General features: G+C 44.6%; 1 protein-coding gene across 1 annotated transcript; it reads left to right on the top strand.

Annotated features, from left to right (window-relative positions):
* Nucleotides 1-7,511: 7,511 nt before the first annotated feature.
* LYZ (lysozyme) lies at nt 7,512-10,878 on the top strand. The gene is made up of 4 exons (XM_080935759.1): nt 7,512-7,663; nt 8,789-8,953; nt 9,633-9,711; nt 10,181-10,878. The coding sequence occupies exons 1-4, from the start codon at nt 7,528-7,530 to the stop codon at nt 10,245-10,247; spliced, it is 447 nt and encodes a 148-aa protein (XP_080791885.1). The 5' UTR covers nt 7,512-7,527; the 3' UTR covers nt 10,248-10,878.
* The last annotated feature ends 7,386 nt before the right edge of the window (nt 10,879-18,264 follow it).

Raw genomic sequence — 18,264 nt, forward strand, 5'->3', positions numbered from 1 at the left:
AAACAACTCACAGACTATATGAAGTTCAAGAAAAACAAAGGCCAAAAAAAATGATGAAAAATCATTATGCTTAATCTTTACACACCAAGAAAACTTGGACTATTTCCATATTACATCTTGTTTTATGTGTACTTTATGCTCATTGTAACTAGTAAGATTTTAATGCATATTATCAAACCTTTAAAAAATCAAGTACTGACAAAAATGTATTCATATACTTTTATGCAAAAATGCTTTTAAAATCTGTACATTTGTCTTTGTTTTTAAATAAAATTGTTCAATTAAAAAAAAAAAAAACCATGCCCTTCAGGCCCACTCTACCTAAATTCCAAACCTTTTGAAGGGAATTTTTGATCCCATTTTGTCTCCACTCAGAAACTAGGCCATAAACCATTTGCTCCAGCAGCAGACCCCAAACTCTAGGAACAAGACAATAACATCCCTCACTTGAGTAGCAGCTTAAAGACAGCCACATGGATAGGAGATATCTTAACTCAGGATAGGTAGGCCACCTGTGCTAAGAAGCCCACCCTGTGTTAATCATTTGAGACTCAGGAGTGCTGTCCACATGGGGCATCCAGCACCCATTAATTAGGTCTTAGGTTACCAAACTCTAACAATATAACAAATAAAATGTTTAAATATCTTAAGTGTAAGTTGCCTTGAAGTAGCCTTTGTTATATCCCTGCAGGAACTGCACCAGCAGCTATAAGTTGAAGCCTTGGGAAGAAGGGGAGGGAGGCCTATCTCTGCTCTTTGTTCTCAGCACTCATACATCTTCCAGAGAGCATGATCACATCATTAAAAAGCTCACTACATGGCTGGAGATATGGCTCGGTGGTTAAGAGCCCTGATTGCTCTTGCCAAAGTCCTAAGTTCAAATCCCAGCAACCACATGGTGGCTCACAACCATCTGTAATGGTATTCAATGCCCCTTTATAATGTTTCTGAAGACAGTGACAGTGTACTCACATAAATACAGCAAATAAAATCTTTTTTAAAAAGTCCACTACAAATTTGCACATAAATTCAGGTCATAAATTAAATAAGAGGTTTATAACATATAATTTCTACATAAGTATCCACTAAGAGTAATATTTGGCTAAGTGTTCATCATTTGTTACTAGGTCTACAAGTTCATGAAGAGTTAGAAGACGTAACTAAGTTGTCCTTGAAGTTTTGTTTAGATAAGCACAGTCAATATTTTATCTCCTGTCATTATACCTATAGTGTAAATCCTTAGCTCCTTCTTTATGTCCTTTGGTTAATGGTTTTTACAACCCCTTGAAATGTGCTTTAAGTTTTAGATGTCTGTTTGTTATCTCTGAAGCAATTAACTCATGGTACTTGAAGACTGGCAGAGACCCATTGCAGTTTTGACATCAGGAAAAATTTAATAACCAGTTCTGTTATAAAAGGGGCTCAAGTGTCTTTGTCTGGGTCACCATTCTGAAGAATGGTAACTCCTGCATGCTGGTTATTTCTTCAGAATAAACATTCTTTGTTCTTGCATACTATTTGAGTCTGGGTCTTTCTTCAGCAAGAGATTCTTGAATGCTAATGCTTTCTCATTGTGATACTTGTCATGTACATCCAAGATAGAACCGCCCCCAATGGGTCATCATATCTGTCTATTCCCACATGAATGCTGTGCCTAGAATTTGTACAATCACACTTGAAAACTGTTTTCAGTCACTGTGACATTCTTGTATAAGTTCTATGAAGCCAAGGGCATTCTGGTTCCTGAGGAACAAGTAAATGGCCAGCATAGACAACTGGAGCTGCTTCCCCCTCAGGCCAACATTGCCTACTGACAGCATTAGATTGCAAAGGTGCAAAGACAAATAGAAAGCTGTCAAAAGCTAGTTAAGAGCTTAAAACCAAGGATGTCTTTCACAAAACTGGTTTCATATTTCAAACATATCAAGGGTCTTAACATCCAGTATCTTTTGTACTGGAATGTTTTTACTTCTAGAACTGTTTTCAGTGACCCCTCCAGATGTAGCATCTCTTCAACACCTTTTTCCACACTGTCTCCTTTCTCAATATTGAACACCCTCCCTTAGCTCCTTCAGTAATCTGCATGACTTGTTCTTTCTCAAGACTAGTAAGAAAGAAAGTTGCAAGCAGGAAAATGCAACAGAAACACTCTCAAAACACTCCTGAAGAAAATAGGAAAGAACATTGCACTTATAGCATGGTGAGTTTCAGAGCCCTAGTTGGTTTCCACAGGCAGAGCAGGAGAAGAGGGGCACAGGGATTGAGGAACTGTGCAGAGAGAGCAACAGTGGTGAATTCCGACCACCACTGGGTCAGGTGGTAGTGTCCATGTGCAGCAGGATCTTACTGAGCTACTGATGTTTTTCTGGCTACTTGATCAAGCAACATGTTTCCACACACCAGCTTCTGAGTCTTGCTCAAAGTTGTAGCATGGTATTAGCAGTGCATCTAACTAATTCCTTTTGCTTGGTCTCCTAGAATATTCTCACAATAAACCTGACCCAAAAGGCAATATCAACTGGATGGTAGCCAGTATTAACGTCCGTGAAGCTCAGAGTTTGCATGGTGACAGAAAACCCAGCTCTCCAGCATCTCCATCTAGTTTTCAGTGAGAGCAGTTTCAGTTATAATTACTGATTACTAAAAACCCAGAAAGTGACCATCAATCTTTTAATAAAAAAATACCAGTCTGGATTCAGTGCACCCAGATTATGTGCCTATCAACCCAATGCAACTCATGGGGCCCTTTAAATGCTGTGTGCATTGGGGTCGAGTCTTCCCGAGACGGGAAGCAAATCTAAACAGAGAATGTAAGGGTGCTGGTCTTTTGTCACAAAAGTATTGTCCAGCTAGATGAAGGATTGCTCTATAGTGGAGAAAGGACCTTTTAGCATCAGTTTTCTCTCAAATGAACAGAAAGGATCCCATTCCTACCTCCTTTGTCTTAGAAACTTGGCTGCTCCAACATAGGTGAGGCGGATCCTCTGTACGCCAGAGCCAAAACCCTATGAGCATAGCACCTCTGAGTAATGAATGGAGTGCAGCTGCCCACCCGGGGTTTCCTGAGCCCTCAACAGCCACAGGACATAGACCTGCAACACCGTCTTCACACCACAGACTGCTTCCAGCACCCCAGGTAATCTTGATTTATAACATCAAGAAGTTTCAAGGGTTGTTTTCTTTTCATGCAGTTTTCCCCCATATTCTTATATAGTGACACAAATTAATTAACTATTTACTACTAATAGAAAATAGGGCTAGAGGCATAGGCAGGTGGATCTTTGTAAATTCGAGGCCAGCCTGGTCTACATAGAGAGCTCCATGACAGCCAAAGCTACACAGAGAAACCCTATCTCAAAAAAAAAAAAAAAAAAAAAAAATCATAAACAAACAAAATTCAAACAAAAAAGAAAGAAAAGAGAGAGAGAGAGACACACACACACACACAGAGGGGGGAGGGGGAGGGAGGGAGAGAGGGAGACTAGGATTGAGGGAATAGTATTATAAGAAACTCAGATACCTAGGTTGCCTGCCGGTACTGGAAACCTTAGTCACGGGACCAAAAAGCTATTTACAGAAAAAGTTTATCTGTGAGATTCCCAAGCACTAGCTCCCTTCCAGTTTCAATCTCATTCTAAACATGATCTGGTTTGTAATTTATATGTTTTCCCGAGTATTCCTTTTTTACAGAAGCTTTGCTTGTTCCATACATGTGATATTCTCTCTGATCGCCAAAGCATTCATTGTAATTCCTATTTTATTTTCTGTTGCTTCATTACCTCTTCCAGAGGATCTCAACAATTCGACCCTTTAACACAGTTCCTCATATTTTGGTCACCCCAACCCCCCCAGCCATAAAACTGTTTTCGTTGCTAATTCCTAACTGTAATTTTGCTACTGTTATGAATTGTAATGTAAATGTCTGGTATGCGGGGATGTCACATATCCAGAAGGGGTTGTCCCCCACAGGTTGAGAACTGCTATTCAGTCCCTCTTCTCTGTTTTGTTCTTTCAGGCACTGGCTTTCCTCTAGTGTCCGGTGAGCTTTGGTTGACTCTAAAGGGTCTTAAGTTCCATGGAACTGAATGGAAAGTCTGTGATCAGGGTGGAGCAGACCGGAGGAAATTGAGCAGAGCTTGCTCTTCTGGGCCTGATTGTTAGCAACAGTATGTCTTTTGTCCTGTTGTCGGGGGAACAAAAGTTGCCCCAGAGAGGGATCCTTCTGCCTCTGGCCTAGGAGATGACAGGCAGAAATCAGGGTGCCCAGAACTCAGAAAGGGCTGGTTCAAAGTGAGGGGCTTTGTGGCTCACGTGAAATCCCACTGCACGCGAGGCTGGGACGGACAGAAGCACTGAGCAAACGGTGAACTGCACATCGAGTTCCAGGACAGCTTAGGCTAGAGTGAGGACCTGTCTCAGCAACATCAACGGAAGGGGTGAGGGAATAGCTTGGGACTTCGAATGTGGACCTTTAACTTCCCTATTTAACATCTGTCTTTTCCTGTGACTTACCCCCCCTTTCATTTCTTCTTTTTCTAAGTGTGTGGGTTTAAAAAATGCCTTATAAATACAGGCAGCATTGTAACCCCAACCTCCATCTCAGACCACAACTGTGTAATAATGGTTGCCAAGATCTATAAATTATCTTCTCAAAGCCTTATCTTTCTCCACAGATGGAAGAGTCTGCAGGATGGTCTCCTGGGGGTTGAACCCCTGTCCACAGAGACATCCAACAAGTCCTCCTCATAGACTGCTGTATAGTGTGGTTTCTACACACTCTTTCTTGACTTCTCTTTATGTACACACTTAAGTGTCAGCTCTCCTATTGTGCCTTGATCACAAAGTGTTTTCTTCATTCGTTTGTTTTGTTTTGCTTTGCTTTTGGCTTACACACTTAGAAATATTTATTTATTTTTATGTATATGTAGCTTTGCCTGCTTGTGTCTCTGTGCATCACCTGCTGTTGTGTCAGACCCCCTGGACTGGAGTTACAGAGAGTTGTGAATCACCAGGTGGGTCCCTTTGCTTGGTGTTTGAGAACTCTCTCACTGTGGTTCTCAGGCTGCTCTCTAACCCCTGTGCTCAGATGAACGCCTACCTCAGCTTCCAGCATCTGTGGTGGGAAAAGCCAGGGAGCTCCACCTGACATGTGCACTTAAAAATCTTTAGTCAGTATTTTAATGGCGTTTGCAAGGGATCCGAGTCAGAACTGAGGGCTCAGCCATCCACCCACTGGGCGTTCTTTACAAACATAAACTGTGACAAAATCTTTAACAGTTGATTAGAGTTCTAGACACTAGTCAAAAGTCAGCTGGAAACTTCATGGATTCCCACTCCTGAAGCTCCCGTTACTCTGCATGGAGAATTATTTTCCTCCACTTTTGGCCACAAGGAAGCTGAATAGATTGTGAACCAAGGGTAAGCAAAAGGTAGCTGTGCTTTGTGTTGTAGAAATGTCTCAGCACTTAGAGACAGACACCAGAGGATCCCTACAAACCCTCTGCCAACCAGGACTACATAGCAAGGGCCATACTACAAACCAATCTGGGAAATCTCACTACCTTTCTTAAGATAGCAAAATTCAGGGGCTGGGGAGATGGCTCAGCAGTTAAAGAACACTGCTTAGGTCCTGAGTTCAATTCCCAGCAACCACATGGTGGCTCACAACCATCTGTAATGGGATCCAGTGTCCTATTCTGGTGTGTCTGAAGACAGCTATAGTGTACACATATACATAAAATAAATAATTATTTTAAAAGATAGCAATTTCTCTGGGGACAAATTTCTATCCAGAATTATGCCAATTTGCTATTTTATTATTAAATTTCTTGCTCAGCCTCTTATCTCAAAGGAATAACAAAATAAGATAAAGTCTTGTCACTGTTTATTTCTCCTGCTCCAGGATAAATAATTTAGGACATCCAAACCAGCCCTCCCCTTTCTAATGGCCACAGTAGATAAGTGCATTCAGAGTGTCTCACGGTGACAACCGATGCCGAGGGAGGCTCCATGGCCAGCACAGTAGCTGCCACTAATGGTAATTAGGGAGAGGGCAAAGGGATGACTGTGTGCATGACATAGAATCTGTCCCCTAGCACAGGGCCAGGGCCCGATGCATGGCTTTCTGACAGTGTTGTTTTCTAAGGATGCCCACAGGGGCTGGAGAGATAGCCCAGCACTTGAGAGCAATCGTTCTCCAAGAGGACCCAGGTTCAGTCCCCAGCACCCCTGCGGCTGCCCACAGCTGTCTGTAGTTCCACTCTAGGGACCTGACACCCTTTTCTGGCCTCCAAAGGATCAAACACATAGAAGATACACGGACATGCAGGCAGGCAAAAAGACCTCTACCCACAAAATACAAATAATGGTTGAAAATCGAGGAAAAAAAACATCCCAGCTGTTGTCATCTCTGCATCAGGAAATGAATTTCTATTTAAGAAATACCCACAGATGCCCTGAGAGGATCGCTTTTAAAGACATAGCTGGATTTATGTGTTTGGTTCCATTTGATGCTTTTTAAAGATTTATTTATTTTTATATATAAGTACATTGTAGCTATCTTTAGACACACCAGAAGAGGGCATTGGACCCTATTACAGATGGTCGTGAGCCACCATGTAGTTGCTGGGAATTGAACTCAGGACCTCTGGAAGAGCAGTCAGTGCTCTTAACCACTGAGCCATCTCTCCAGCCCCTCCGTCTGATGCTTTATGTTTTAACGTGGAGAGGAGATGCAGAGAGCATGATGTGGAAGAAGCAGGAAGGATGCCCACAGTAGCCCCCACTATACTAGGAATATGAAATGAACCATGGACCATGAAACACGCCAGAGTAGGAATCACCTAAGAAACGTGATGTCATGTGACACATCCTTCTCAAGAAGAGGTACATATGGCAGGTCCATTCAGGGGAAACATATACACAAAGAGATTTTAAAAAGTCAGTGTGGGACTGGAGAGATGGCTCAGTGGTTAAGAGCACTGACTACTCTTCCAGAGGTCCTGAGTTCAGTTCCCAGCAACCACATGATGGCTCAACCATCTGTAATAAGATCCGATGCCCTCTTCTAGTGTGTCTGAACACAGTGACAGTGTACTCATATACATTAAATAAATAATATTTTTTAAAAAATCAGTTTGAAATGTTGGATATACACAAAATAGTTTAATATGAAGGCGTGTTGGTGAAAGCAGTTGCTAGTTTTAACTGTAAATATTAGGTTTTTTTCTTTTAGTTGCTTAATGAAAGAAAAACACTCATTTAGAAACAGAAGTACTTCTCCCTTCTTAATAAGCCAAATCGTTAAGCAATTTAAAATAAATATTGTACATTTATTCCTTCTCTCATCAAATACATGGGAAAAGAAGGTCAGGTACTGAAGTTCACAGATCCGTAGGAACTTCCTGCTTTGCACACAGCTCCAACGTAGGAAGCCACCAGTGTTGGGAAAGGAGGAACTTGGAGGATGCTTAAATAGCAGACACGCTTTCTCTAGTCAGCCAGCAGCTGGTCCAGCCACCTGTCACCATGAAGGCTCTCCTAACTCTGGGGCTCCTCCTGCTCTCTGCCACTGTCCAGGCCAAGGTGTATGAACGCTGTGAGTTGGCCAGAACTCTGAAAGCCAAAGGAATGTCTGGCTACTATGGAGTCAGCCTGGCAGACTGTAAGTCTCTTCTTGATGCCTTTAGCTAAGTTTTCAGACAGGGACAAGGAAGCAATGAGTGACCAGAGAGGGAGCCGCATCAGATGCTTTTGTGTTTGTTTCCTGGGAGACTGAGTTCATTTGACTAAAAGCATCAATCTTTGTCTTTTGAATCAGAGATGCTGGGGTGAGGGCTCGGGAGGGACACTGTGTGCCAAGCTAAGACAACAGGACCTGAGATGCTCATGGACGGTCACTAGGTTTCCCAGTTGCTTCAGGCTCAGCAGCCCACGAGAAAGGGGCTGAGAAGAGATGGGAGGCTCAGTCATGCAGAACTCGGGACCCGAGATGCTGGCCTGACATGGTATTTGTCTTCACTTCTCTTACTATGCTGTGCCACTTTTAAGATTAAAAATTTTCAAATTTTTTGACCTTTCTTCACCGGGCAGAGGGACCCTATTTGCCTCTAGATGTTGTATAAACGAGGCCCCTGGAAATGGAGTGTTTTTCTAATATTAATACTTCTAGCAGCATACACATTTCATATTAACTTATTAAATGCTCCTAACTACTATTTGCAATTTTATTTTAGGCAGAGGCATCTGAAAGGATGAGATGGGGTGTTTGGGGGTAAAAGCAATGGAAGAGATAGGAATTTTATTTGGAAGGGGGCGTGGTCTCACTATACAGCACTGTCCGGCCTGGAACTTGCTATACAGAGCAGGCTGGTCTCAGACTCACACAGATTCACCGGCCTCTGCCTCCCAGCTGCTGGGGATGAAATGAGCACCACTGTGACAGGTTTATGTTTTTAAAATTTCCTTAACCCAGTTACTCTTGGTGCAAATTGATTTGTCCTCAAAGGGGTTCTCTTTGGGGCACTTGAAAATCACTTGCTGACTGGACACAGCAGTTCCACCTACTTGAAGGGCAAAAGCAGAGGGTCACATGAGACCAGAGACTACCCCGGGCAGCACAGCCAGACCCAGGCTGGACTAGTGATAGCATATTATATAATCTAACCACATGACTGTCCTTCTAGGACACCACTTCTAAACTACAGCCAGCCAAAAAGGGCTGATTTTGGTATCAAATCTAGATCCTTTGCTGTTGACACTTATTGATAAATGTTCTTTTTCTTTCCAGGGGTGTGTTTAGCTCAGCATGAGAGCAATTATGACACACGAGCTAAAAACTACAACCGTGGAGACAAAAGCACCGACTACGGGATATTTCAGATCAATAGTCGTTACTGGTGTAATGACGGCAAAACCCCAAGAGCAGTGAACGGCTGTGGGATTCCCTGCAGTGGTAAGACAGGGCGGGTTAACAGAGGTAGTAAGCAACCTGTCTGCTCTTACTGCAAGAGCAGAGCTTCTGTGCAGGAGACACATCACTGGAAGCATCAGGAACCTGGGCAGACTGCAGACTGCCTTTACAGTTAGGAAGTCACTGTTAACTACATCAATGAGCCACATAAGGCTGTTCCCCAGTGTGTGGATGCAGAGGGGCTTCTCTCACCCTAGTGACAGCCACACACCCTCCAGTGAGTCCTCACTACCTCAAAGGCTGCATTACTTTTCATCAGGGCTGGGATGCTAAGAACCTGAGCAGTTGGACACGCTCAAACCCACGACCACTCAAGTGTATCCCAGACCCACCAGGAACTCTATAAATGAGAAATAAGGTGACAGACACTGGGTCATGAGGAAGGAGCCCAGCTGCTTTAGGATATAAGACTGTTTTCAAGCACAGAATCTTGCTACTGTGATTTTATTGCCTCTTTAAGATGAGAATCCAGGTCAGTCTTTGTCACTGCAAACATGGTCTCGAGAGAGAATCAAGAGACTGTCTCCAATAATCACAGATTCACAGACACTTGGGAAATAATTTCTTGAATTGGATGCTCACTGCCACAGAGAAGGCTGGCTGGATCTGACCTAAAGTGGTTCTCTAACTGTCCTTGTCATTCCTCACCCCTGTCTTCCAGCTCTGCTGCAGGATGACATCACTCAAGCCATACAGTGTGCGAAGAGGGTTGTGAGGGATCCCAGAGGCATTAGAGCGTGGTATGTTGGGATTTTGGAAGGGGATTGGCTGGCTCTGTTGCTAGAAGCTGTGTGTCTCTCTAAGGCCCACGTGTCATTCTGAGAACTGCAGTAGAGGTGGGGGCTTTTCCTACATCATCGTCTTTAGGGAATTTCTCCAGGTTGTGACAGTGCCCCCATGTGACTACGTCCTTTTCAGGCCTGCAGACTAGTTGTAGAATCAGTCTGTACAGTGCACAGGATGCAGCATTGTTCTTCAGCATCCTGGGCTGTGCTGAGGATGCAGAGCATCAAACCACCGTGTAGACTCAGGTTCATAGTCAGTAGCAGCTCCTGGTGCAGGTACATCCTGTGTGTCACACTAGCTCTTGGCCTAGAACCCAATCTCCTTTAGTGTCGCACTTACAGTATATTGTCCCCAAGGTTTGAGTGTGTGTGCGCCAGAGGAGACAAACTCTAACCGTTTATCCCATGTCTCTTTCCTCCACAGGGTGGCATGGGAAAGACACTGTCAAAACCGAGATCTATCCCAGTACATTCGGAACTGCGGAGTCTGAGTGCTGTGCGCTTCTCCCTCCGCTCATCTGTCTCTTTCTCACTGTAGGAGTAGGTATGGGAAAGATCACGCTTCCTCACTTTCCCCAAACTAACAGGACTTCAGCAGAAACAGGACAAAATGGAGACTTCTTCCTAAGAGTCTCAGTGCTGATACTGTGTTCACTGTGTTGTCAAAGCCTCAGCTCTCAGTCAGCCGATGCACTGGGTGCTTGGGAAAATGGCAGTTGTGTGAGCGCCAGGGCTTTCTGCAGGGCTCAACACAAGTTAGAACAGCTTCTGTGGGAGGGTTTTGAGGGCACAGGGCTCTCAGGGGATGAGAACTGAGGCTGCCTGAACTCAGAAACTTAGGAAACCGGTGAGCTTCCAAAACAGGATCTTCTCAGAGCTGGCCCGTTTATCCTGCCTTAAAAATAAATTCTCAGCTCGTGTGGCCGTCTGCTTTAACCCTTGAGAGGATGTTCCCAGTCTCATGAGGTGCTCAGGAGGGACCACTGAGCTGTGCTTGTCCTGATCTTTCTTAAGTAGCTTCATGCATGCTAACTAACTCTGTGACAGATGAGCTTGTACCAGCAAATAATCACAGAGGCGGATGTAACCTCACGGTGAAAAAGTACAAGAAGCATTAAATGACTTTCAATACAGAGGTTGTCTTTTCTTTACTCTGCAACGGCCTGTCTGGGGGCACATTATTAATATATTGGGAAAAATCAACTCGGCAGTCTTAACTGGGTCTACACTCTCACCTGCACATAACCAGCTGACTGTGTGGGAAAAATTCTAAAGCAACGTGGCCAATCTCCCTCCATCCCTAAGTGGCTTTTGAAGAAGTGAACCACTCTTTGCTTTCATAGTTCATTCTAGCTCATCCTCATCCCCAACGTGCTGGCCTTCACAAGCCTTTGCTGGCTCTTACACTGTGGTTTCCTTTCTCGGTGTGGGACGCTCATGGCTCTATCTGTTACCAATTTACATTTATTTATGATATATTTATTTACTTGCTAATTTCCCCCTTTGAGCCACTTGCTCGCCATAAGTCTTGATCAGAAGATATGACATGAAAAAAATGCGAGAGCAAACACTGGCTCTGTGAGACTTTCTTTTGCTATCCCACTTGTGGAAACCCCTGTGCTCTGCCGAGTTCTGCCCGGCACATACCCTTCTCCAGGGTCGCCACACTGTGAATACACACACTCCAGTCACTGAGGGCCATGTCAGCTACGTCAGTTTCTCCTTGCCAGAATCAGCATGCTTATGTGACAGTGTTTAGTTTTTTGTTATTTTAGTTTACTGAATTTTATAACAGTCCTTTCTCATTACCAGCTGTTAACCTCTCACTCTACTGTACTCATGAACTAATATAAGGTATGTCGGGTTCGGTATACTGCCTGTGGTTTCCATCTCCTAATCTCACCATCAGAACCAGAACAAGCTGAGTTTTGCATGTGATTTGCTAACTAGGAATGGATTCAATACACTTCACTTTTTGTCTTAGTCAGGGTTTGTATTCCTGCACAAACATCATGAGCAAGAAGCAGGTTGGGGAGGAAAGGGTTTATTCAGCTTACACTTCCACATTGCTGTTCATCACCAGAGGAAGTCAGGACTGGAACCCAAGCAGGTCAGGAAGCAGGAGCTGATGCAGAGGCCACGGAGGGATGTTACTTACTGGCTTGCTTCCCCTGGCTTGCTCAGCTTGCTTCTTATATAGAACCCAGGTCTACCCTTGGATGGCCCTCCCACCCTTGAGCACTAGTTAGTTGCCTTACAGCTGGATCTCATGGAGGCATTTCCTCAACAGAAGCTCCCTTTCCTGAGATAACTCCAGCTGTGTCAAGTTGACACACAAACGATTTTTTTTTTTTTTGAGTTGCTATCTTTTTATGTCAAAGTTTTGGTGCCCATGTTTGTGGCGAATGATAGTTTATACATACACACACTTACATATATATACATATAAGTTTAAAGCCCCAGCTTCATTATTAAACTCTGCTCAGGCTGTGCGAGTTTATTGTTCAAATTCAGAGCACTTGTTGGTTAATGTTTCTTCCCTTTGAGCCTTAAGGCAATGACAGTCTTTTCAAAAGTCCCAGCAGCTCCTCCAGCTAGGAGCTTCCAAAGAACTTAAGAAACTGCAGTCAGAAAACAGGGAGTGGGGAGCCCATATGTCTCCTTCCAAGCCTGGCCACCTGAGTTCAAACCCGGGATGCACAGGGTGTAAGGAGAAAATGCACTCCAACAAGTTGTCCTCTGACCTCCATGAGCACCACAGTACACGTGACCACGTGCACATAAACACACGGAGGTGCACTGTGTAAAGACTGCCTTGCCTTATACAAATACTGATTTCTGTACTGCCAGAGATCTGATTCCCAGCTGGACTTTGATATTGCTAAGAATCACCTGTCTTAGTGTTTCGTAAACATCTTCTCCACTACCTTCTGATTGGTCTGATAAAGAGCTGAACAGCCTATAGCTGGGCAGGAAGTAGAAGGTCGGACTTCCGGGAGGAGAATGGAACTCTGGGAGGAAGTCAGGTGCAGGAGAAGCCGGACACAGAGGAGGAAGCTGGCTGGCACTGAAGGAGAGGTAAATAATGAGCCACATAGCAGAACATAGAGTAATGTATATGGGTTAATTTAAGTTGTGAACTCAAGTTGGCAACGAGAGTAAGCTAATACCTAAAACTATAATAGATTCAAGTCGCTATCTTTATTCAGAGCTGGGGCGGACATAGAAAGGCCATATGGTTGTATACTTACACATACATTAATGAAGAAATCACGAGGGACCTCCAACTAGCTTCGTTCTGTCATGGTCATGTCTGAAGTGTTCACATAGTAATTGTTGCCCAGCGGAGGTTTTCATGCAGAAGCAGCTGGCTCCTCCCTAATAAAGTAGTTCGGTGCCTACCCAGCATCCTCAGCTGCTGCACACTGCCCAAGAGAGACTTCCTGCCTCTGCTCTGGGCGTCCTGCTTCGGAGTGAGTGCGCAGGATCTCTCATTTGGAAATGCGTTATTAGAAACACACGGGCTTATTTTGTTTCCCGCAGATCGCGGCGTTCTCCCTTCTCTGACCTCTCCAAGGCAGTCACAGACTCGCATTCCGTTTTCTGTTGCTCCCTTTCCTCTTAGTCCCTCCGTTCTGTTTGGGTTTTTTTCCTTCAGTGGCATCTTCCCTAGTACTGGTCATCTCTGGTTGACTGTGTGGAGTCTTAGGCTCTAAGGAGCTGAATGGAAAGTCTGAGATCAGGGCAAGCCATGCCAGAAGAAGTTGAGCAAAACTGATGTATCGTTGTGGGCCAAATATTAGCATCACTGAGTGAAGGACTGTTGTATCAGACAGAAATGGTGGCACTCAGTTCGGGTTTTTATTGATTATTAAAATCCCAGCAGCGGGTTCACTACCTGTCCCAACGGTTTATGTTCCTGAATGAAAAAAACACACAGAGCCTTTATATTTTAATATGCCTTAATTAGCACAATAGACGGGCCACTGAGTAACCTCCAGTTGGCTAATTCTGTTGATCCTGAGTTATTACTTACTAATTCTGTATTCTATCGTGACTGCCCTGGACCCAGTGGGCAGCCCCCTAGGCTGTGCTCTCCCGACTCCTTCACATGGTGGCCATGTCTCTCTGTCCTCTGCTGTTCTAAAATAATTATTTCTACAAAACAACTGTGGCTTTCGAGCTGAAAATAATTTTAAAATAAAATATGCCATCTCTAATGTACTTTGAAACGCCTCAAAATGCCAATCTAGCCATAGAGAGTGAGATAAATAAATAGGAAAACAGAGACGGCAGCAAGGTGCTAGAACAATACCCGGAGATAGCTGGCACTGTGGCAATGTCTTCATTTCTACATGACTAGAAGGTCTCATAATGTGGCGATTACTTTTCTTGTTATCTCAGAAAATGCAAAGGCGATTTAAGGCAGAAAGCCTTCATTTTGGCTCACCACAGCTCGAGGACAATGCATCGTGGTGGGAAGTGCTAGAAGCAGGAAGGAGGACCCGTTTCTCCTGCAGTCAGGAAACAGGGATGCTGGGTCTTCCCACCTCACATGACTTACCTAAGAAGAGTCCCTCACAGGTGTGCGCAGCTGCTTGGATTTAGTTAATACCTGATGTAGTCAAGCTGACAACCAAGAACAGCTGTCACAAGGCCACACCTCTCTCTGAGTTGTTTTCAACAGTCTAGCCACAGGTAAAGAAAGCATTTATCTACAATCTTATAAATTACCTCCTACCCAAGCTCCTGTAAGAAACCCCAATTAAACTAATTGATATATACACACTTTACGTATTGCCCACATACAGTGGCACATTTGTGTTTGTGTGTGTGTGTGTGTGTGTGTGTGATGTATATGTGTGTATGGTGCCTGTGCGTGTGTGTGCATGCTTTGGGAGTGCAGCTGTGAGAGTACCACCTTGTGCATGTGGAGGTCAGAGGTCATGGTGTGCGTGTGGAGGTTAGAGTACAACCCCAGGCTAGTTCTTGACTTCTGTTTTGTTTGAGACAAATTGGCTTTGTTTGTCTCTGCTGTGTTCACTGAACTGGGCCTGCTTGCTGCCCCCCAAGCTCCCTGGCCAACCAAGCCATTTCCTGATTGCTAATATTCCCATCCTAAAGAAGATAGAATGGGAGCATGGCCAGGAAATATAAGATGCTGAGGACCAGCCTCAGTTCTCTCGAGGGTCTCAAGAAAGAGTCTGGAGAATGAGAGGGTTGTATCAGCACGAAATTAGTCTCAGGCAAGGATGCAGGTGCAACCTGACAGGTGACTCGTTTCTGTTCTGAAGCTGTACTCTGACTGCTTTCAGGTTCTGGCTCCCTCCCTCCCTCCCTCCCTCCCTCTCTCTCTCTCTCTCTCTCTCTCTCTCTGAGTGTACCTCCATCTTTCATTGGGTGCACACTTCCTTGTTATACAGTAATACATAATGAAAAGCCTTTTCATTATTTTCCCCCAAAACTCATGTAACTATGGCACCAGAAAGCACAATCCACACATAGTCACAATTTAGTGTCTGCAAAAGCAAGTTATACATCAACTCTCAGAGAAACCTCCAAATGGCAGGTCATCTGAGCACGAACGTGAGGTTACAGCATTAGTATGAGAACAGGTGTAAAACAGGTCAGGGTGAGGTTCATATTTTTGGCTTGTCTAACTTTGCAGAATCTCTTCCTCCAGTTTATTGAGCTCATCTGAAAATCTATTTATTCAGTGCCTTTCAAAGTCTTTCCAATATTGATTCCCTTGCAGCTTCCCCCAGCTTCCTTCACAAGCCCAGATTCTATCTCTTAGAGCTCGTACCCAGGGGGTCAATACTGTGTGTTCCAGTCTTTCCAGGAAAGGTCAGTTTACTAATCCAACACCCCCCTCACTGGGTTCAAATTTGTCTATCCGTTCTTTATCTGTTTTTATCATACATATATCTTCCAATTTTCCCCAATAATATTTCTGAGCCAAACTTTCTATTATTAGAGATCTCCTCTGGTGGAGACCCTCACTGTTGCCCACTAATCCTGTAGACCCAGCTAATTTTTCCTTTATCTTGTCCCTTGTGTTTTTTATGGACATCCCTGTCCTTTGAGATCCAGACTCAATGTGTCTTTTCCTTGGTCTTCTATTCTCTTAACTACTAAAGCTTCAGGTTTCTAAAACACATTTCCTGCTTCAAATATTTCCTGGTGCAACATAATCATCAAGAGTTGGCAAAGATTTCCCAGAGAACAAGTAATGCAGTCAGCCTCCACATCTGAAACCCCTTGTCCCATTCTTCCCGGGCTGACTGCTTGAATAGCCAGAGCCAGAACAGTTTGTTCCTAGTAGACATCAAAGCCATTCCCTTCTCTAGTTATACCCGCAGTCACTTTCCCTGAAACCCCTACCAGAGATGCATCATTCAGGTTGATGGTGCTCCCACTGCTGAAACTGGATCACACCTGACAATAAGGCCTAAGTGGGACCTAAACTCAGCAGTGCAAACAGCAGGTCCTGCAGGTCTCTGTAGGACATCTGAGCTCATGAGCTCCAACTCTCCTGCTCTACTCAGAGTATACTCAGACCCTCTCTTGGACCAGCCCCATTCTATGCCTGCATCCTCCAAAGAGGTCAGTCTATGACTCTGACATCTCCAACATCTTTGAGCCACCACCGAAATGTAGGCTTTGCACTGTGGCCTTGCAAGTTCTTGTAGGAACTCTAGCCCTGCCACACATTGCCTGGCCTTAGCTGCTCTCTAGAATCATGGTGCAAGATGTATAACCCTCTCAATCTCCCATCTTCCCTGTCTACAAACCCAGTAGTACGTGGACAACAATGTCTCCAAGTCCTGCTACCAGCTTGGGATGGAGGCTGGCCTCCAAGACCACAGTTTCTTCTCCCTGCCAAATGCCATGAGAATATCAACAAAAGAATCTTAAAGCGCACAGCCCAAGTCAGGCCTCCACTCACACTTCTGACTTGGGATGCTGAGGTGGGAGTTCACATGAACCTGTGAGTTGGAAAGCAGCTTGAGTGCCACAGGGCACAGTCTCCTAAAGAAGGACTTCGGGGACCACAAGTATGACAGAGGGGACAGAGGGCGTGAGGACAAACAGCACACCTTTAATCCCGCTGGCTGGAATTCTTTACTACATACATTTGATCCCAAACAGTGACATCTACTGAGGGGCAGACAAAGTGGCAAATCAGGGAAAGATTTGACAGAATGAGTCAGAGATAGGATATGGCCAGCTCTCAGGAGAAAAGCAGCTTAAGAGCAGCACAGGGAGAGAGTCAATACTGTTCAGTCAGTGAGTTCAGTTCCCTTCGGTTAGTGCAGTCAGTTGGGAGTCAGTGTGGTGAGTACAGCTTAGGTAGTTCAGCACAGCAAGTGCAGTGAGGTCAGTGGAGTGTGAGTGCAGTGAAGTCAGCGCAGTGTGGTGAGTGCAGTGAGGTCAGTGGAGTGAGGTCAGTGCAGTGAGGTCAGTGCAGTGTGGTGAGTGCAATGAGGTCAGTGCAGTGAGGTCAGTGCAGTGAGGTCAGTGCAGTGAGGTTAGTGCAGTGAGGTCAGTGCAGTGAGGTCAGTGCAGTGTGGTGAGTGCAGTGAGGTCAGTGCAGTGAGGTCAGTGCAGTGTGGTCAGTGCAGTGAGGTCAGTGCAGTGTGGTGAGTGCAGTGAGGTCAGTGCAGTGTGGTGAGTGCAGTGAGGTCAGTGCAGTGAGGTGAGTGCAGTGTGAGTGCAGTGAGGTCAGTGCAGTGTGGTGAGTGCAGTGAGTGCAGTTCAGTTGGTGCAGCTCAGTCAGTGCATACAGTGCAGTGATGTGAGTGCAGTGAGGTCAGTGCAGTGAGGTCAGTGCAGTGCAGTGAAATTAGTCCAGGTCAGCACAGGCAGCTAAAGACTGAGGATAAGGAGCCAAAAGATTAGAACAAATTGCCAAAGTTAGTCTGAGGCCAAGCAAAGCAATTTAGTGAGAAGCTGAGAGAAGCCAGATTGAAACAGTCAGTTTAGTGAGGAGTTTGAGCTAGAACAGCTGAGTTGAACTAGCTAGCTAGAATCCAGAAAGAACTAGAAAGAGTGAGTTTTTTCAGCAGTAAGCCTCTAAGAGGACAATTATATCTGGAGAGTAAAAATTACTTTTACATTTTTCCAGAGGGCTAGAGTTCATGATGACCAGGCAATGGCATGGTGACATGCAGCTGGAGCAGCAGCTGAGGGCTCTATTTCAATCTATAAGTGGGGGGCAGAGAGCACTAACCTGAGCCGTTATAAGTCCTTTAAAACTTCAAAGCCCACTCTAAGTGACTTATTCCCTTCAGCAAGGCCCATATTTCCTGATCTTTCCTAAACTATCACCAACAGGGGAGCAAGGATTCAAATGCTGGCGACATACAAGGGACATTTCAACCAAGCCACCACAGTGTTTATGCATGAGAACACATTTACTAAAGGAGTAAAATTAACTGTATCCTATTTGGGCCCAAAACAAAGGCAAATGCCCACTCCAGGACAACATACAGCTACAGAGGACCC

The sequence above is a fragment of the Micromys minutus genome, assembly GCF_963924665.1.
Source record: "Micromys minutus genome assembly, chromosome: 22".
NCBI classification, from domain to species: domain Eukaryota; kingdom Metazoa; phylum Chordata; class Mammalia; order Rodentia; family Muridae; genus Micromys; species Micromys minutus.

What these genes read in the sequence shown, in the direction of transcription:
- LYZ (XM_080935759.1), top strand. Translation starts at nt 7,528, where the DNA reads ATGAAGGCTCTCCTAACTCTGGGGCTCCTCCTGCTCTCTGCCACTGTC. An exon ending in CTGTGGGATTCCCTGCAGTG is followed by an intron (nt 8,954 to 9,632) that starts GTAAGACAGGGC and finishes CCTGTCTTCCAG; the next exon opens with CTCTGCTGCAGGATGACATC. An exon ending in CCCAGAGGCATTAGAGCGTG is followed by an intron (nt 9,712 to 10,180) that starts GTATGTTGGGAT and finishes TTTCCTCCACAG; the next exon opens with GGTGGCATGGGAAAGACACT.